The sequence below is a fragment of the Procambarus clarkii genome, chromosome 39, assembly GCF_040958095.1.
Source record: "Procambarus clarkii isolate CNS0578487 chromosome 39, FALCON_Pclarkii_2.0, whole genome shotgun sequence".
Lineage (NCBI taxonomy): Eukaryota > Metazoa > Arthropoda > Malacostraca > Decapoda > Cambaridae > Procambarus > Procambarus clarkii.
In genome coordinates this window covers 5,577,720-5,598,938 of record NC_091188.1, presented here as the reverse complement: position 1 = coordinate 5,598,938, position 21,219 = coordinate 5,577,720, and the positions used below count along the sequence as shown (strand labels likewise).

The 21,219-nt window shown below is 43.8% G+C and overlaps 1 protein-coding gene across 2 annotated transcripts; it reads right to left on the bottom strand.

Moving 5' to 3' along the window:
• Window positions 1-168: 168 nt before the first annotated feature.
• On the bottom strand, window positions 169-15,249 carry LOC123747964 (serine protease 7). Of its 2 annotated transcripts, XM_069338339.1 has the most exons (12): window positions 15,131-15,203; window positions 12,441-12,743; window positions 11,673-11,726; window positions 10,986-11,099; window positions 10,264-10,440; window positions 9,946-10,112; window positions 9,050-9,089; window positions 8,831-8,936; window positions 7,166-7,273; window positions 5,354-5,508; window positions 2,279-2,451; window positions 169-1,822 (listed from the first exon to the last, which is right to left on the bottom strand). In XM_069338339.1, exons 2-12 carry the CDS (start codon window positions 12,517-12,519, stop codon window positions 1,646-1,648), a joined length of 1,350 nt encoding a protein of 449 aa, XP_069194440.1. In that variant the 5' UTR covers window positions 12,520-12,743; window positions 15,131-15,203; the 3' UTR covers window positions 169-1,645. The 2 variants fall into 2 exon arrangements, with proteins under 2 accessions (XP_069194440.1, XP_069194441.1); XM_069338340.1 differs by lacking the exon at window positions 11,673-11,726 and having other exon boundaries at window positions 15,131-15,249.
• Window positions 15,250-21,219: the final 5,970 nt, after the last annotated feature.

Sequence of the window (21,219 nt, the reverse complement as noted above, 5' to 3'; positions counted from 1 at the left end):
ATTATATTTATCATGCCTCCACAAGCTCGGAATTCCGCAATGATACTCATGTAGTCGTCTCATTTTTCCCCGTTCTCTAAGATCAGACATCTTAGAGAACAGGGGAACACACCACGGGACAGGCGCCACACGTGGTACTCAACGAAGGAGGATATTAATAGACAGCTCAACAATTAAACAGATAGGATTACAATTAACAACATATTTCTCCATAAATAAGCACTCTTAAACACCTCAACAAGAAATGATAAGGACGACAGAATCTCATCACGGGCAATGCAAAACAGGGTGACAGAGCAGCTTAAAGCTGCTCTGTCACTCTATGCAAAAAAAATATATATGTCGTCAACGAAACTAGTAAAAACAGGGCACAAGAAATGTCACAGTATGTCATGCAATACAAAGACGAGCACAATACATATATAGACAGAGATTAACACCAGGAAATATGAATGTCAAGTTAAGGGCGCACGAACACACTAGTCACAGATTCGAGGAAATCACTCAAGAAATAGACAACTGGTCTCTGTGTAACACAACAACCTAAACACTCTCAGCTGTTTATTATTACTGAGGAAGAAACTCTTACACTGGAAGCTTGGTGTGGGGCTTAATGCCTTTCAACTTTTGGAGGGTTATTAAGGCCACCAAATACATATACACACACATATATATATATATATATATATATATATATATATATATATATATATATATATATATATATATATATATATATATAGATATATATATATATATATATATGTGTGTGTGTGTGTGTGTATATCACGAAAATAAACACGTGATTAAAAATGTGACAATGTCAGACCACGGAGGAAAAATGAAACAGGAATTTCCTTAAGTACTTTCGTATATTAATGCATCTTCAGAAGGAGATTCCTGTGATGACTGGAGATGACTCCTTCTGAAGATGTATTAATATACGAAAGTACTTAAGGAAATTCCTGTTTCATTTTTCCTCCGTGGTCTGACATTGTCATATATATATATATATATATATATATATATATATATATATATATATATATATATATATATATATATATATATATATATATATATATATATATATCCTAAGACATTCCAGCAACTTTCGATTGTCTTCTTTCAATGTATTCCAGACATTCCAGAGTCTCCTGAGACATTCCAGCAACTTTCCGGTCCTCACGCACCAACATAGACATCTTGCTAATCTCAGGGTCGCCTCACACATCGAACGTGCGCGACTCTTAAGACAAGAGGGAGACTTTATCCACCTGAGCCAATCCTGGATCGCCAATGAGAAGAACAGTCTATCGTATAGTTGGGTCACGAACCTTATCTCTGATAACGTGCCCAAGAGGACTCGGTCACGTGATCGTTAGACGAGAACGTTACGTGATACCACCGTAAGTTACGTGACTCTCACTGTCACTACAGTGAGCGTCTGTGACCATGATTATGTTGTCACATAGACTAACAAATAAAGTATCAATATACATATAAAGACCCCAAACGATGATCTATGAGATAATACTAATCTCAGATGACACATGACTCTCACGCTATTGAAGGAGGTATGGAGACTGACACTAAAGTATGTGAAAATGATCTCAGAGCCACAGGTGACGCGTAGCAGAGGGCGCTACAGGCCGCCGTACAAGACGCTGTCGATGAAGTCGATGTGATCTGCGACGCTGATGTAGAAACCAGGCAGCGCGGAGACGCCGTTGCCTCGACAGGAGATGCCGGATCCCACGATCCCCACCAGGAAGCGACGCCCCTGTGGATCATCCAGGAACAGCGGCCCGCCGGAGTCGCCCTATAGGGAGGAGGAGGAGGAGGAAGCAGAGTCAGCGCGTCGTGTTCAAGCTCAAGTGGCAGCACTTGAGTGATGGTGCTCACGCCATTCACAGAAACCATTGTATAGCAAAAATCATCAGTGATCACCCAGTCATATATTCACACATGAATAAATAAAAAAAATATAATTAATTCATAATAATATAAATTATTATGAATAAATATAAAATCTACATCATACTCACATAGATTGCGAGTATGCGTGTGTGAATAAGATATTTTATCATTATATAGTTATTAAAATTTAGACAGTTTTAGTAAATACTACCACATGCCAAACAATAGAAATATTGAATACCTGTTAATCTCTTAAGAATATAAATTGACTTTCAATTAAAGAAGAAATTTCAACAACGAGCTGTGAACAAAATGCCTCGATCATTACACCTACTGCAGTGTAATAAGAGCGTCTCACCTGACAGGTACTTCTCTCGGGGAAGGAGGCACACATGATGTCCTTGCCCTGCAGGAGCTCTGGGTACAGCAGCCGCAGCTGGGGCTCGAAGTCCTCCTTGATGTATCTGTACTGACACTCGCCCGTCTCCACCACCTTCAGCTCCACCTCCTGCAGGATGGGTGACTGGTGGGCTGCCGGGATCAACACGCGCATGGGTTAATGTGGGGGTACTTTTCCCTTCCGCATATAAATTGCAAACCAAATTATTTCTCTAAGTTGCTATTGAAAATCTTATGTTTTACTAGTAGATAAATTGCCAGTTGTGGCAGAAAATAGTTATCAGTTAGCGGGCAAAGACCTGTGTCAGTTACTCTCCAATATCTGTCAAAACATAAGCTTCTTTATCATTAACAAATACTAAAATATGTGGCATAAACAAATTGTCAATCATACATTACAGCTCATCTTCACCCATCACCAGAACCATATGTCACAAATAATAATGTATACTAAAAAGAAATAAAAGGAAGAGGCTTAATAATAATGTCTTAAGCTGAGATGTACATTTACAATAAGCTGTTCCAGGTACCGTCATCTTAGTGAGTCTCCTTGCTCGTAAAAAGCCTCAGAGTCACGCTCGGTACAACACGGAGTATGAGATGCATCATGTATCTCATCAACTAAATAATCATACTTTTTAAAGGTTTTATTATCATGATTTCAATTAACCGTAATCCTTTTTTTCTCAAAATGCTTTTAGTATCCGACTCTTTTCGGGTGAAGAACAAGAGCCAGATCATCACTGCAGACGATCATCATTCCACACGATCATCAATAATATCCATATTATTATGGCCGTCCCATTAGGGCCTCAGGATTAAATTAAAATACGAAAATCATGGGTTATTATGGCTACTTTCTACCTCAGTGTCCCCTCACAAACCGCATTTTCTGGAGTCAGTTTGCGGTGCTCAAAACAGAAAATGGTAATCATGTCATGGGAAGCTTCTACCAAAGCTTCGAGTTTACCCGAGAGCCACTAAAACCAATAGCCTCGACGAAGACAGGAAGCCAGCGGCTTGTCGAAGCCCCCCCCCTCCCGTTTGCCCAGATGATCTTTTCCAGCTGTGCTTTAAAACCCATCAGCGGTTTGGCATTAACGGCTTCGGCAGGTAGGCGGTTCCATGGGTTAATAACCCTGTGGGTGAAAAAGCCTCTCCTGTTTTCAGTCCTATATTGTGGCTTGTTGAAGTTGAATCCGTTGATCCTTCTTTAGGTTACCCCTGACCTTTTGAAGAAATTTTCCGGATCAACATCCTCCAATTTGTTCCTGATATGTGAGATGTCTTCCCTCTGGAATGATTTTTGTTGACCGGTGTTGCATTTTCTCCAGAGCGGCTATATTCTCTTGCAGAATATAATTTTGTCTCCATGCTTGCAAACAGTAATTCAAATGGGGGCGCACTAGAGATTTATACCTTTGAATCACTACCTTCTTTCCCTTAAAACGGAAGGTACGCTTGATTATTCCATGTGTTTAGTTAGCTTTTTTAATTGTTGTTCCTACCTGCTGTGTAACTTTCATTGAGTGGTGTGTTTTGATTCCAAGGTTCTTTTCCACATCCATCTGTTGTAATGTAATGTTATTAATTTGGTAGTTGTGGCGCTGGTTGTTGTGCCCCACGTGCAGGGTTGTGCATTTGTCAATATTAAAAAGCATTTTTAATATGGCAAATGCCATATTTCATCATTTGTGGAGTTCCTGCAGATCTCTTTGTAACGCTACAACATCATTATAACTTTCCACTGTGCCATAAATCTGTTTTTCATCTGCAAATTTCATGATTTGGTTTGTAATATTCTCATCTATGTCATTGATATATTTGACAAAAAGGGTTGGCCCCAAAATGGATCCCTGTGGTACCCCACATACCACATTTCTCTAATCAGATGCATTCCCAATTAGCATCACTCTTTGTTTTCTCTGTTTTAATCATGGTGTTATCCATTCTAGCATTCGTCCATTTATTCCACGTGCCTGTCATTCCCTTGCTAGTCTTTCATGAGGTACTTTGTCAAAGGCTTTAGGAAAATCCATGTATACTACGTCAAGTGGAAGTCCTGATTATGACTTGTTTGAATATCTTTGAATACTATATATTCAAATATCATCGCTCTAGGCAGAGCCCAGGAGCTGAAGTCGTATATATCCATTAAACTAATGTCACGCTGCGTTCTAATTAAGTACATGACGTCAGAAGAGAATGATGAGATGTGTCGGTGATTCTTGCGATGAGAATTGGCATAATGGCAATACTTTACAGACTTCGATTATTATGATACGACAGTATTTGTCAGTATCAATGCTACAAACCACCAATACAGTACACAGAGAAATCACAATACAGCTCAATATTCACATATGACACAGTTTAAAATATAATACGGACACTGTGTCTGTAGACTCATCTTCACCCCCTCCGCAAATACGTTTTTCTCGATTTGAATAGACACACAGACATACGGACACACACACACACAGATACATTGACACACGGACACACAGACACAAACACACAGACACAAAGACACACAGACATACGGACACACAGAGACACACAGATACCCAGACAGACACATAGAGAGAATTTCTGCTGCTTTATATATTAAAAATACAAATCCATTCTATAATAAGGCTTGTGAGAACCTTGACCCAGTTATCTGAGGCGATTTAGTTAAGGTGAACAAAGATTAAATGTGAAGATCCCATGGAAAGATATAATTCCTGGAGCTGGTTGATGGGCTTCCACTGTGATATAGTTACTTAACATGACTTTACTATGTATTCTATCTCTCACAAATATGTGGCGCTCGAGCGCCATACGTATTTCTTATTAATATTTCAGTATTTGTTTCCATTCTGTAATATTACACACAAATTTATGAAAAAGAGTGTTGTTGTTCCTTCATAACCTTCTGTCTGTTTACAATAACCTACCATAACTTAGTCTATAACAGCAGAGCAGGTAACGCCACAGGTGACCCGACATTTAGAACAGAATTCAATCCAAAGTTAAGAGAGGAGAAACTCACTATCATTAATAAGGCCGAAGCCGGCGCCGGTGACGAGCGTCATAGGCTCCGGACGTACCCTCGTCAGGCAGTAAGGGAAGACGAATTCGTTGAATGCGATCGTCTCGAATGTCTTCAGCAGCGCTATGTCGTTATATCGCACGCGGGTTTGGTCGCTGTGGACACGGGGGCATGGTTAGTCGGAATATAAACACGGAAGAGATAGAAAAATAGCATCTACGTGAGGAGCAGATGAGTCACAATAACGTGGCTGAAAATGGCATGACCAAACCATACGTCAGAAGTTGAAGCAGCGACGACAACATTTCGGTTCTTCCTGGACCATTATCCAGTCACACGACTTGATAACGGTCCAGGACGGTGCGAAACGCCGTCGTTTCTTCATATTCTGATATGTGGTTTGGTTATCATATCTACGCGAGGAGTTAAACCAAGAGCTGAAACCGGTTAGGTTATTCCCCGGCGTTTTCCTCCTCGGAATACGGTCTCCCCCAATGGCCTGGTACGTGTAAAGGGGCTCCAATCGACCCACCTTTCACTAAGTCCTCTCACTTGCGAGACGAGAGTGAGTTGCTGAGGCAAGAGAGGGCTGGGGCAAGAGAGAGCTGGGGCGAGAGAGGGCTGGGGCAAGAGAGAGCTGGGGCAAGAGAGAGCTGGGGCAAGAGAGGGCTGGGGCAAGAGAGGGCTGGGGCAAGAGAGAGGGCGTGGGAGACTCGCGATATGGATAAATGGGTTAGATAATGGAAGTTCTGAATATGGACACGTGTGTGTGTGTGTGTTATGGCTCGGTAGGCTGGGGTTTAGGACACGGCTGCATGGGTCGAGGTCATCGCAGCATCTGTTGATGACACGACACGATTGGGCGAGGACACGGCAGGATTGGGTGAGGACGCGCCAGGATTGGGTGAGGGCAAGGCAGGATTGCGTAAGAACACGGCAGGATTGGGTGAGGATACGTCAGGATTGGGTGAGGGCAAAGCAGGATTGCGTAAGAACACGGCAGGATTAGGTGAGGACACGCCAGGATTGGGTGAGGGCAAGGCAGGATTACGTAAGAACACGGCATGATCGGGTGAGAACACAGCAGGATCGGTTGCTGATGAATGGAACGGTGCCAATTTCTGAGGGAATTAAAAGTTGCAAATTGCTGTGGAATCACAGAGTTGCAAGTTCTACTCGTGATAGAGGGAGTAGCAAGGTGCTCTCAGGGTTACCACACTTGCATGTGTTATAGAGACATCCAGAGATCCTGCTGGACCAAAGTAGGACACACATTAATATCCTAATACACTAAAATACCCAATAATTTCCAATAGAACCCCCACGTGAAACTCTTTTTCCCCCCTGACGCAGTATTTTGATTTATTAAATGTAAATAATCGAGCAAAGAATAATATAATATTGACGTATTTACGAGCCGATTACATAGCGGCCTTGGAAGAATACAGTAAGAGAGTAAATTAAATACAAAATTAAATGTAACAAGAATGTTACAAATGTAAATTAAATGTACAAGAATGTAACAACTCTTGTATATATCTCAAAAAAAAAAAAAAAAAAAAATAGTAAAATGATTAATAACAAGAAGGAATTATATTGACCAGACCACACACACTAGAAGGTGAAGGGACGACGGCGTTTTGGTCCGTCCTGGACCATTCTCAGTCGACTTGAGAATGGTCCAGGACGGACCGAAACGTCGTCGTCCCTTCACCTTCTAGTGTGTGTGGTCTGGTCAACATAATGTAACCACGTTATTGTGACTCGTCGCCTGCAACAAGAAGGAACATCAGCCTCCTGCAGACTACCTACCTAAAGTTTGGATGGATGATGATCTCCTCAATCTCGTAGTCAACAGGAGCCGAATTCGCCTCTGAGTCTGAGTTAAAGTCCAGTTCCCCAAGGCGCACCGCGTTTAACCTGTGGAACTCAGATATAGACGAGGCCTGTAGATGTATAGATAGGAGGGAGGAGAGCCTGGGGCAAGGCTAGAGACATTATAGATTGTTGTGCTCAAAAGAATTTCTGTTTTCAATTCGTATTTTAAAAAGATTGAATTTAATACACATACCATTAATTATCCGATGAAAAGTGGCTTTATATCAAATATACAAAATAATTTTTTATACAAAGTATCTTGCCAATTTTTTTATGAGTAAATATATATATATATATATATATATATATATATATATATATATATATATATATATATTTATATTTATATATATATATATATATATATATATATATATATATATATATATATATATATATATATATATATATATATATATATATCCTTACTCGTTATCTGTATTAACTTGATTTCGTGTTAACCACACGTAGTGTGTCGTGTTGATTAACACGAAAGCGCTAAAGTAATTTCTGCTTAATTTTTCTTCGTGATTAATTATTTTTCACTTGTTGATTGGTCAATTAGCTATTGACGTAGCCTTAACAATCATCCAGAAGTATATATGGTGACCTGACCTGACCTGATCTAACCTAACCTGAAATGACCTGATTCGAACCCACTTTACCTGACCTAACCTAACTTAATCTGACCACACCTTACCTGACCTGACCTAACATGACCTGACGAATTTCTAGATAACTAATATTTTTACCAACTTCATACAGAGTGAAAGTGAAGTTTGAAGATGAGGTTGGTCTATACCATTTTCTTACGTTATTTAAAGTAGTTTTCGATAAGGAACTTTTGCGAACGTTTTCAGAATATCAATATGTCTTTATAGCCTTACTGTTGACAAACATATTCAAAATAATGCTAACAAAATCAAGAATATTGGTCAAACACGAAAGATTTCTCCAATAACCATTTTGGGAATCTTTAATTTAACAATGACTCACTAAAAAGTGCAGTTTGTAGTCTCGAACATTGAGTTTACAACTACTAACTTCAAACTGATTGGCTGATAATGGCGAAGGTAAGGCAATTGAAAAAATTGGCTTGGCCAGTACGATTGTGTAGCACTTGATGGAATATGAGATCGAACGCAGACCTGCAAGAAACGTGACATTTGTAGGTAGCCATTCTTCTTTACCTGTTCCTCCCTCGCGAGTGTCAGATTGAAAAATCCTGATCAAAGTTGTCATAATTTAAACTCCTCAAATATTCCTGAATATAATTTACTCACGGCACGACCTTGTATTGATCATCTCACGAAAAGACATGACAACCTCGTATTGGTTGGTGATCTCAGAGGACGACATTCACAATGCAAATGCAGCGACACCTTTCTCCCCGAGTGCGGACGTTATTGTACCACAAATTAACCATTTTAGGACCTATGAACGTCTAATTTCTTTCAGTGACCGACTTCGATGTCACTGGTTCCTTCAACATGATTCCTTTACAGGAAATATTTCTTCTCTTTAGCCTCTTCTCCTGTTCCCACCTCACCCATATTCCTGTGACTCCCAGTTCTCTACGTGACCAGACGCGGGACTTACGGGTTTTTTGGGTCGGTGGCGCAGTGGGCGGCCGTCAGGAGGAAGCGGTCAGAGATGGGCGTCGCTCCGCAGAAGGTGTCCGTCACGCTCACCATAGAGTTCTTGTCTGAAGGGAAAATGCGTCAGATCGTGAAATTAACATTACCAGCGATTCAGTTCGAGTCTTGCATTGAAAACTATTTTATTTCATTAATTACAAAAGAGAGATGAGGGCAGTACCTTCGTTTGTCTCAGTCGCTGCTTTATTTTTCAACTTTTCCTGAAATGGTGAAGGAAAAATGCTATTAGTGTTATGTTCAAAACATCGAGAATACAATGGTAATCTGACAAAAGGATAACCGGTGGGGGATAACCGGTGGGGAGGGGAGGGGGTGAAGGTGGCATGTAACTGGAATTTATGTGCACCACAAAATTAAATTTGTAATGTCTATCGAGGCCTAGTGAGCAAACTCAACATTTCTCTTCACTCAAACTTGACCATAAATACAGGTTTACAATTGCCTCTGATTTAATTATTTTTTGTGACTTCTTTTTTCTCAACACTTCTATATAACGAGTCATACCACTGACGTTAATTACCTAAAAATCTTCCACCTTAGACTATTACGCAAGATTATATTCAATTATCTCTTAAAAGCATTAGTTTGAATGACACATTAAGGTGTACTTAGGCTTGTTTTGGTACCTAGAGGCACCAAAAAAAAGGTGCCTTTATTTATGGAGCTTCGACAAGATGCAACCCCACAATAATTTTCTAACTCCAGAGTACCTATTTTTCTGTTTGATATCTTCTCGTGACACCTTACCTGTCTAACACCATACCGTGACAAATTTCTTAACTGACTAACACGGTGATGTGTCAAAAGAGGACATACTATTGAGCACAGATGGTATACGAACAAAGAGACACAGGTGGAAACTAATAAAAAATTAATAATTAGGAAAGGTCAAACATGTGAACAAATCTTTTAATTGTGGGAGAATTAAATAATTTTGAAAATAGACTGGGAAGCAAGTAAAAATTTTGCATGCAATATACAGGTGTTCTCGAGCGGTACTCCCTGACGGCACCGGCGGCAGCGCAACGGGAAGATAAAGCAATAATTTGTACATACAAGGTGAGCTCTTCGAAGAGCCTCTAACTGGTCTGGAAAGATGATCTGCCGGACACTTCTGCTTAGGCCGCTGCTTTTGCCGCTGCTTCTGCTGCTGCTGCTGCTTCTGCTGCTGCTGCTTCTGCTGCTGCTTCTGCTGCTGGTAGTTTTTACCTTTCGCCCACACTCTACAAAATACACCGTCAATACCATATAAAATATAGCGTAGGGTTACAAATCCAAATTTCACGTGACATAAACATTTCTCTACAAGGTGACGACTTATCAAAGATTGAATCTGAAGAAGAAGAAGGAGATCAACTTCGCCATGAGCCTCACCAAAATCGGGGCGGGTGATGGTCTGTCGTTCCTTCAAGAGTTTATGGAGGACAGCATTGTTATCCGTCATCCGATTACAAGCAGCACAGTAGGACTGTGCACGCTGGCCCTGAGCATGGCACGCCTTGCACACTACCCGCCAAGGGCAGTTGAGGCCTGTCTTCTGACACCCGGGATCTGCCATGGCAACATTGCAAATCATTATATATATATATATATATATAATCGTTAAGTAATTTAACAGAAAGTGATCAGTGATTCTAAAATGCAAATATGGCACTATACCGTGTAGGGGAAGCAGGGGACATATACCTTATAGAAAATATATATATATATATATATATATATATATATATATATATATATATATATATATATATATATATATATATATATATATATATATACATACACATATATATACACACCAGGGTATACCAATTCATCCTTGTGTACTAATACACGGAAATAAGGGAACGAAAGGGAACTATCAGGAGAAAGCGCCAAGCCATTAAGACTATATGGCACTTAGAAGGTATCAGGATAAGGATTACGAATATTACAGGAGGGGGTCGGGGGGGGGGGGAATGGTGGCCGCAACCCCTTGGTGGACGGTCGAGGGGATTGAACGCCGACCTGCATGAAGCGAGACCGTCTCTCTTCCGTCCGCCCCCTTCCCCCCCAAGTAGTTGGAAACACACCAGAAAAGAAGCTGAGCTTACTTGTGCAAACGCCACAGGTGGCTGGGCAGGCTTGGGTCATGGTTCGAGGCTCGCGCTCGCACCGGCCGGTGACGCCCCACGCCAAGCACTCGGACCTGGTGTCTCTGCAGCTTGCTGTGGAAGACGCACAGTTTTTTCCACCTTATTCGTAAGTGAGTACTTGTATTGTCTAACATGTCGACCACAACGTTCTCGGGTACATATATATGTGTGTGTGTACTCACCTCAGATCTGTCCTTGTCTGTGTGTTTTTCGGTCAGCCTTCCTGCTATTGTCTGTCTGTCTGTCTGTCTGTCTGTCTGTCTGTCTGTCTGTCTGTCTGTCTGTCTGTCTGTCTGTCTGTCTGTCTGTCTGTCTGTCTGTCTCTCTCTCTCTCTCTCTCTGTCTCTGTCTCTCTCTGTCTCTCTCTCTCTCTCTCTCTCTCTCTCTCTCTCTCTCTCTCTCTCTCTCTCTCTCTCTCTCTCTCTCTCTCTCTCTCTCTCTCTCTCTCTCTCTCTCTCTCTCTCTCTGTCTCTCTCTCTCTCTCTCTCTCTCTCTCTCTCTCTCTCTCTCTGTCTCTCTCTCTCTCTCTCTCTCTCTCTCTCTCTCTCTCTCTCTTTCTTTCTTACAATATCACTAATAAGACAATAAGAGTACATGTCAGATGTCTTTGTAATTAATGAAAAATACAAAGAATAAAATAGTTACCCGTTTCCTTGGAATCTGTTGGCGGGAATTGGATCGGCCTTCGATGGGAAGGGGCTGTAGGGGGGAAGAAGGGGCTGTGTTGATGCTAAGTATTTTATAGTGTTATGGTCAAAGTGTGAATTGCAGAAAATTTCTGATAAATTTGACCATCAGCCCATAGTGTTGTATATATTACAATCGGAAAAAAACAAATAAATGTTTTAACATTTTTGTTTTAAAAAAAATAGCCAGGCGTAGTCAATGCCAAACTCATCTTGGGTGCCAGTATATGACCATGGCAGGGTATTATTCCCTCTTCAGTTGTAGTGAACCTAATCCCACCATGTTGGGCATACACTCAATAAGAAGAGAGAGAGAGAGAGAGAGAGAGAGAGAGAGAGAGAGAGAGAGAGAGAGAGAGAGAGAGAGAGAGAGAGAGAGAGAGAGAGAGAGAGAGAGAGAGAGAGAGAGAGAGAGAGAGAGAGAGAGAGAGAGAGAGAGAGAGAGAGAGAGAGAGAGAGAGAGAGAGAGAGAGAGAGAGAGAGAGAGAGAGAGAGAGAGAGAGAGAGAGAGAGAGAGCTTACTCTCCTTGAACCCGCCCATGTCGGGCTTGTACAATCAGCATACACAGGCAGAACTTGTAATTATTTTCAGCGGATAAATGGAGTCGATGCAGATCCGCCTATGACAATGCACCCCCCCTTAACCCTCCAGTCATCCTGCAAAGTTGGATAAAAGCATCGTAATTTATATAATTTAATTTTCCATAAACCTGCATCTTTCTCTTACCGGTTTGAGAGTGTAATGGCGTGAAGCAGAAGAGCACCAAGAGCATCAAGGCCGCCCACACCTCACCACACGACGCCATTATCAATGTGGCTTTCCTTGAAGCAACTGTTGGGGTAAGCCACTGAACGCTGTCCTTCTGTTGGATCAAGCCAATGAACGCTGTCCTTCTCCTGTTGGATCAAGCCACTGAACGCTGCCCCTCTCCTGTTGGATCAAGCCACAGAACGCTGCCCCTCTCCTGTTGGATCAAGCCACAGAACGCTGCCCCTCTCCTGTTGGATCTGTGATACTGGATGTGTGTATCTGTAGGGAGAGAGATGGGTCTGTACTCCTCTAGTTATGCTTGCGGGAGTTGAGCTCTGGCTCTTTGGTCTCGCCTCTCAACTATCAATCAACTGGTGTACAGGTTCCTGAGCCTACTGGGGTCTATCATACCTACACTTGACACTATGCATGGAGTCAGCCTCCACCACATCACTGCCTAATGCATTCCATTTGTTGAAAGTAAGGGTGGTCAAGGCTACGGCTGCTGGGGGACGGAACACCTTGACATGTTGGGCTCTAATACCCGGGGAAAACCTGAGTTGGCCGCTCCTTGGGGCGCAGCTGTCTAGTGTGTTGCTGTTGTTTTGTTTTGTGGCTGTGTGTAGTGTTGTCTTCAGTGTTGCTGTTAGACTCTTGAACCTTGTTTAAGTGCACACCATCAGTTGCCCACACGACGTTAGTCACTGTACCCACACGACGTTAGTCACTGTACCCACACGACGTTAGCCATTATACCCACACAATGCTAGCCACTATACCCACACGACTCTAGCCACTGAACACACATGACTCTAGCCACTATACTCACACGAAACTAGCCACTGTACCCACACAACGTTAGTCACTATACCCACACAATGCTAGTCACTATACCCACACGACGCTAGTCACTGTACCCACACGACGTTAGCCATTATACCCACACAATGCTAGCCATTATACCCACACGACTCTAGCCACTGTACCCACACGACGCTAGTCACTGTACCCACACGGCTCTAGTCACTATACCCACATGATACTAGTCACTATACCCACACGACACTAGCCACTGTACCCACATGACTCTATTCACTGTACCCACACAACGTTAGTCACTATACCCACATGATACTAGTCACTATACCCACGCGACGCTAGTCACTGTACCCACACGGCTCTAGCCACTGTACCCACACGGCTCTAGTCACTGTACCCACACGGCTCTAGTAACTATACCCACACGACGCTAGTCACTGTACCCACACAACGCTAACCACTGTACCCACACAACGTTAGCCACTATACCCACACAACGTTAGCCACTATACCCACACAACACCAGCCACTGTACCCACACAACACCAGCCACTATACCCACACAACGTTACCCACTGTACCCACACAACCCTAGCCACTATACCCACACAACGCTAGCCACTGTACCCACACAACACCAGCCACTATACCCACACAACGTTAACCACTGTACCCACACAACGCTAGCCTCTGTACCCACACAACCCTAGCCACTATACCCACACAACGCTAGCCACTATACCCACACAACGCTAGCCACTGTACCCACACAACACCAGCCACTATACCCACACAACGCTAGCCACTGTACCCACACAACACCAGTCACTATATCCACACAACGTTAACCACTGTACCCACACAACGCTAGCCACTGTACCCACACAACGTTAACCACTATACCCACACAACGCTAGCCACTGTACCCACACAACACCAGCCACTATATCCACACAACGTTAACCACTATACCCACACAACGCTAGCCACTGTACCCACACAACGCTAGCCACTGTACCCACACAACGCTAGCCACTGTACCCACACAACGCTAGCCACTGTACCCACACAACGCTAGCCACTGTACCCACACAACGTTAACCACTGTACCCACACAACGCTAGCCACTGTACCCACACAACACCAGCCACTATACCCACACGACGCTATCCACTGTACTCACACAACGCTAGCCACTGTACCCACACAACGTTAACTACTCTACCCACACGACGCTAGCCACTGTACCCACACAACGCTAGCCACTGTACCCACACGACGCTAGCCACTGTACCCACACAACGCTAGCCACTGTACCCGCACAACGTTAACCACTGTACCCACAGAATGCTAGCCACTATACCCACACGACGCTAGCCACTGTACCCGCACAACGTTAACCACTGTACCCACACAACGCTAGCCACTATACCCACACAACGCTAGCCTCTGTACCCGCACAAGGTTAACCACTGTACCCACACAACATTAACCACTGTACCCACACAACGTTAACCACTGCACCCACACAACGCTGTTACACACCCACACACAACACCAGCCACTACACCCACACACAACACCAGCCACTACACCCACACACAACACCAGCCACTACACCCACACACAACACCAGCCACAACACCCACACACAACACCAGCCACTACACCCACACACAACACCAGCCACTACACCCACACACAACACCAGCCACTACACCCACACACAACACCAGCCACAACACCCACACACAACACCGGCCACTACACCCACACACAACACCAGCCACAACACCCACACACAACACCAACCACTACACCCACACACTACACCAGCGACCGCTTACCAGAAGCAGCGCAGGAACACCTTCCCACCTCCGCACTCCTCTGCTTCTCCTCACACACTGCCTCCCCTCCACAACTCCACCTTATACAACCTCTCATGTCTCCGCTAATTTCCCGGTCCGGCTTGGGTTTGTTATGGCGCCCAATATATATATATATATATATATATATATATATATATATATATATATATATATATATATATATATATATATATATATATATAATATATATATATATATATATATATATATATATATATATATATATATATATATATATATATATATATATATATATAGAGAGAGAGAGAGAGAGAGAGAGAGAGAGAGAGCAACCATTTGTTCGACCATTCCTTCAGCTCTTCAGCTTGTCTAGGTCTTCTTGAAGCCTCAAGCAGTCCTCCTCTGTCTTAATCCTTCTCATAACTTTGGCCTCGTCAGCAAACATTGAGAGAAATGAATCGATACCCTCCGGGAGATCATTTACATATATCAGAAACAAGATTGGACCGAGTACAGAGCCCTGTGGGACTCCACTGGTGACTTCACGCCAATCTGAGGTCTCGCCCCTCACCGTAACTCTCTGCTTCCTATTGCTTAGGTACTCCCTTATCCACTAGAGCACCTTACCAGCTACACATGCCTGTCTCTCCAGTTTATGTACCAGCCTCTTATGCGGTACTGTGTCAAAGGCTTTCCGACAATCCAAGAAAATGCAGTCCGCCCAGCCCTCTCTTTCTTGCTTAATCTTTGTCACCTGATCGTAGAATTCTATCAAGCCTGTAAGGCAAGATTTACCCTCCCTGAATCCATGTTGTCGATTTGTGACGAAGTTCCTTCTCTCCAGATGTGTTACTAGGTTTTTTCTCACGATCTTCTCCATGACCTTGCATGGTATACAAGTCAAAGACACTGGCCTGTAGTTCAGTGCCTCTTGCCTGTCGCCCTTTTTGTATATTGGGACCTACTATACACTATGGAGAGTGGCAAGCAAAGTGCCTCTGCACACTCTTTCAGTATCCATGGCGAGATCCCGTCTGGACCAACAGCCTTTCTAACATCCAGATCCAGCAGGTATCTCTTGACCTCCTCACTCGTAATTTCGAACCCTTCCAAGGCCGCCTGGTATACTTCCCTTTCTCCTAGCACAGTGACCTCACCTTGTTCTATTGTGAAGACCTCCTGGAACTTCTTGTTGAGTTCTTCACACACCTCTTTGTCATTCTCTGTATACCTGTCTTCGCCTGTTCTAAGTTTCCTTACCTGTTCTTTCACTGTTGTTTTCCTCCTGATGTGACTATGGAGTAGCTTTGGTTCGGTCTTGGCTTTGTTTGCTATATCATTTTCATAATTTTTTCTCTGCTTCTCTTCTCACCCTAACATACTCATTCCTGGTTCTCTGGTATCTCTCTTTGCTTTCTGGTGTTCTGTTATTCCCGAAGTTCCTCCACGCCCTTTTGTTCAGTCCCTTTGCTTCCATACATGCCCTATTATACAATGGATTCTTCTTTTGCTTCTCGGATTTTTCCCTTTGGGACGGGATGAGCTTGTTTACTGCCTCCTGACACTTTTGGGTGACATAGTCCATCATATCCTGTACAGACGTAGCTCTGAGGTCTGTGTGCCAAGGTATTTCCCTTAGGAAACGTGTCATCTCCTCATATTTCCCCTTTCGGTATGCCAGCCTTTTGTTTCCTAGTTCTTTTTCGGGGGGAGATAATTCCAAGCTCTACCAGGTGCTCAAAGTTTAATACACTGTGGTCACTCATTCCCAAGGGTGCTTCCATCTTAACTTCCCTTATATCCAACTCATTTAGGGTAAATATCAGATCGAGCATGGCTGGTTCATCTTCTCCTCTCATTCTTGTTGGTTCCTTGATGTGCTGGCTTAGAAAGTGTCTTGTTGCCACGTCTAGCAGCTTAGCTCTCCATGTTTCTGGTCCTCCATGCGGATCCCTGTTCTCCCAGTCTATTTTCCCGTGGTTGAAGTCTCTCATGATTAGTAGTACAGATCCGTTCCTGCTGGAATGTGTGTGTGTGTGTGTGTGTGTGTGTGTGTGTGTGTGTGTGTGTACTCACCTAATTGTACTCACCTAATTGTGCTTGCGGGGGTTGAGCTCTGGCTCTTTGGTCCCGCCTCTCAACCGTCAATCAACTGGTGTACAGATTCCTGAGCCTATTGGGCTCTATCATATCTACATTTGAAACTGTGTATGGAGTCAGCCTCCACCACATCACTTCCTAATGCATTCCATTTACTAACTACTCTGACACTGAAAAAGTTCTTTCTAACGTCTCTGTGGCTCATTTGGGTACTCAGCTTCCACCTGTGTCCCCTTGTTCGCGTCCCACCAGTGTTGAATAGTTCATCCTTGTTTACCCGGTCGATTCCCCTGAGGATTTTGTAGGTTGTGATCATGTCCCCCCTTACTCTTCTGTCTTCCAGTGTCGTGAGGTGCATTTCCCGCAGCCTTTCCTCATAACTCATGCCTCTTAGTTCTGGGACTAGTCTAGTAGCATACCTTTGGACTTTTTCCAGCTTCGTCTTGTGCTTGACAAGGTACGGGCTCCATGCTGGGGCCGCATACTCCAGGATTGGTCTTACATATGTGGTGTACAAGATTCTGAATGATTCCTTACACAGGTTCCTGAACGCCGTTCTGATGTTAGCCAGCCTCGCATATGCCGCAGACGTTATTCTCTTTATGTGGGCTTCAGGAGACAGGTTTGGTGTGATATCAACTCCTAGATCTTTCTCTCTGTCTGTTTCATTAAGTACTTCATCTCCTATTCTGTATCCTGTGCCTGGCCTCCTGTTTCCACTGCCTAGTTTCATTACTTTGCATTTACTCGGGTTGAACTTCAACAGCCATTTGTTGGACCATTCACTCAGTCTATCCAGGTCATCTTGTAGCCTCCTACTATCATCCTCTGTTTCAATCCTCCTCATAATTTTTGCATCGTCGGCAAACATTGAGAGGAACGAATCTATACCCTCTGGGAGATCATTTACATATACCAGAAACAGTATAGGTCCAAGGACTGACCCCTGCGGGACTCCACTTGTGACGTCTCGCCAATCTGAGGCCTCACCCCTCACACAGACTCGTTGTCTCCTGTTGCTTAGGTATTCCTCTATCCACCGGAGTACCTTCCCTCTCACTCCAGCCTGCATCTCCAACTTTCGCACTAGCCTCTTGTGTGGTACTGTATCAAAGGCTTTCTGACAATCCAAAAATATGCAGTCTGCCCACCCTTCTCTTTCTTGCCTTATTTTTGTTGCCTGGTCGTAGAATTCAAGTAACCCTGTGAGGCAGGACCTGCCATCCCTGAACCCATGTTGATGCTGTGTTACAAAGTTCCTTCGCTCCAGATGCTCCACTAGTTTTTTTCGCACAATCTTCTCCATCAGCTTGCATGGTATGCAGGTTAGGGACACTGGCCTGTAGTTCAGTGCCTCCTGTCTATCCCCTTTCTTGTATATCGGGACTACGTTAGCTGCTTTCCAAATATCTGGCAGTTCCCCTGTTGCCAGTGATTTGTTATACACTATGGAGAGTGGTAGGCTCAGTTCTCTTGCTCCTTCCTTTAGAACCCAAGGGGAGATTCCATCTGGGCCTATAGCCTTCGTCACGTCCAACTCTAGTAAACACTTCCTTACTTCCCCACTGGTAATCTCAAACTCTTCCAGTGGTTCCTGGTTAGCTATTCCCTCACTTACCTCTGGAATTTCTCCTTGTTCTAAGGTGAAGACCTCCTGGAATTTCTTATTCAATTCCTCACACACTTCCTTGTCATTTGTAGTGAATCCTTCCGCCCCTATCCTGAATCTCATAACCTGTTCCTTTACTGTTGTTTTTCTCCTAATGTGGCTATGCAACAATTTAGGCTGAGTCTTTGCCTTGCTTGCGATGTCATTTTCGTATTGTCTTTCAGCCTCTCTTCTCATCCTGACATATTCATTCCTGGCATTCTGGTATCTTTCTCTGCTCTCCAGTGTCCTGTTATTCCTATAGTTTCTCCATGCCCTTTTGCTTTGCTGCTTAGCTAGCCTACATCTTTGATTAAACCATGGGTTTCTCATCTTCATTTCTCTGTTTTCCTTTTGGACTGGGACAAACTTGTTTGCTGCGTCCTTGCACTTCTGCGTGATGTAATCCATCATATCTTGGGCCGTCTTTCCCCTGAGCTCTGTTTCCCATGCTATATCTGTTAGGAATTTTCTTATCCCCTCATAGTTTCCCTTTCGGTATGCTAACCTTTTGGTTTCGGTATCCCTCCTCGAGTTCAATAACCCTTCTTCAATCAAGTACTCAAACACCAGTACACTGTGGTCGCTCATTCCTACTGGGTCCTCAAAACCGATTTCTCTTATGTCGGAGTCGTTCAGAGTGAAGACTAGGTCGAGTCTTGCTGTGTGTGTGTGTGTGTGTGTGTGTGTGTGTGTGTGTGTGTGTGTGTGTGTGTGTGTGTGTGTGTGTGTGTGTGTGTTTTGATTACATATAAGGTACAAGGATGATTATCATAAGTTGTCGAGTTCCTCCAGCTCCTTAGATGACGGGCAGGAACCTAGAATGCAGTGTGAAATTTCCCCTCTGTATCGCCACGCTGAGGCGCTAGAAAAAGGCAGCTGGCAGCTCTAGGGTCTCTTGCTGTTTCAATTAGCCTAGAACCCAGTTCCTTCAAAAAACTGGTGGCATTCTTACCCCAGGCGCCGAGTGTCTCAGAAGCAATGGGAACAAAATTGTAGTGGTGATCCAGTTCTCTGTACTTTCGGGATTTGGCTGATTCCCTGTGAGTGGCAGCGCCACCCGGTTTTGCAACACTGAAGTCAATGTAGGTGTTAGCCAGGGTTAAAACACACGAATAGTCCAACACCAACTGCTTGCCATTCTTCCTGGGGTTCAATGTGATACCATCTGGGCGACCAATAAGAGCAGCAGAGTTACGGGGCGTTAGGTAATGGGTCTCTCTCTCAGCTTGGCATCCAGCTGTGGTGAGGCTCCTCTTGATGATGTCGTTAACTTCACTGTGCCTCGAGTGCCATCACCCTGTGCTTTGGCAGAGTAGGCCATGGTGGCCGTACCTGTCGGCCACCACCTCGCCGCAAATACACCTATATTTGGTGTGGGTTGGGGCAGCAAGGCGGAGGGCCACAGCATTTCTGAGGGCGTGTATTCACCAAGTTGTACTCAGCTAGTTGTGCTTGCGGGAGTTGAATTTTGGCTCTTAGGTCCCGTCTCTCATCCGTCAAACTACTGGTGTACAGATTCCTGTGCTTCTCGAGCTCCATCATATCTACATTTGAAACTGTGTATGGAGTCAGCCTCCACCACATCACTTCCTAGTGCATTCCATTTACTAACTACTCTGACACTGAAAAAGTTGTTTCTGACGTCTCTGTGACTCATTTGGCTACTCAACTTTCACCTGTGTCCCCTTGTGCGTGTACCACCTGTGTTAAATAATCCATCCTTGTTTACCCTGTTAAATCCCCTGAGAATTTTGAATGAGGTGATCATGTCTCCCAGAGCTATTATGTCTTCCAGCGAAATGAGGCGATTTTCACGCAGCCTTTCCTCGTAACTCATGCCTCTTAGGTTTGGGACTAGTCTAGTGGCATACCTCAACTTTTTCTAGTTTCGTTTTGTGCTTGACAAGGTACGGGCTCCATGCTGGGGCCGAATACTCCAGGATTGGCATTACTTACGTGGTATACAAGGGTCTGAATGATTCCTTACACAAGTTTCTGAAGGCAGTTCTGATGTTAGCCAGCATCGCATACGCCGCCGATGTTGTTCTTTTGATGTGGGCTTCAGGAGATCTGTTTGGCTTGATGTCAACTCCTAAATCTTTCTCTCTGTCCGTTTCGTGAAGGACTTCATCTCCCTTTCGGTATCCAGTGTCTGGCATCCTGTTTCCACCCCTGACTTGCCATATTTCTGGCAAGTCAGAAATATGCAGTCTGTCCAGCCCTCTGTTTCTTGTCTGATTCTTGTTGCCGTGTGGTGTGAGAAGTGTGCCAGCTGCCGACAGTGGGCAACTTTGCCCAATTGGGCGACATTGCCGAAAAATGGTTCATCCCTTTC

Excerpts from the sequence above, each read along its gene's own strand:
- LOC123747964 (XM_069338339.1), bottom strand. The coding sequence starts at position 12,519 with ATGGCGTCGTGTGGTGAGGTGTGGGCGGCCTTGATGCTCTTGGTGCTC. Across the intron at positions 11,100-11,672 it reads AACAGATTCCAAGGAAACGG|CAAGCTGCAGAGACACCAGG; the intron begins GTAACTATTTTA and ends CGTCTTCCACAG. Across the intron at positions 5,509-7,165 it reads ATCATCCATCCAAACTTTAG|CGACCAAACCCGCGTGCGAT; the intron begins GTAGGTAGTCTG and ends CCGTGTCCACAG.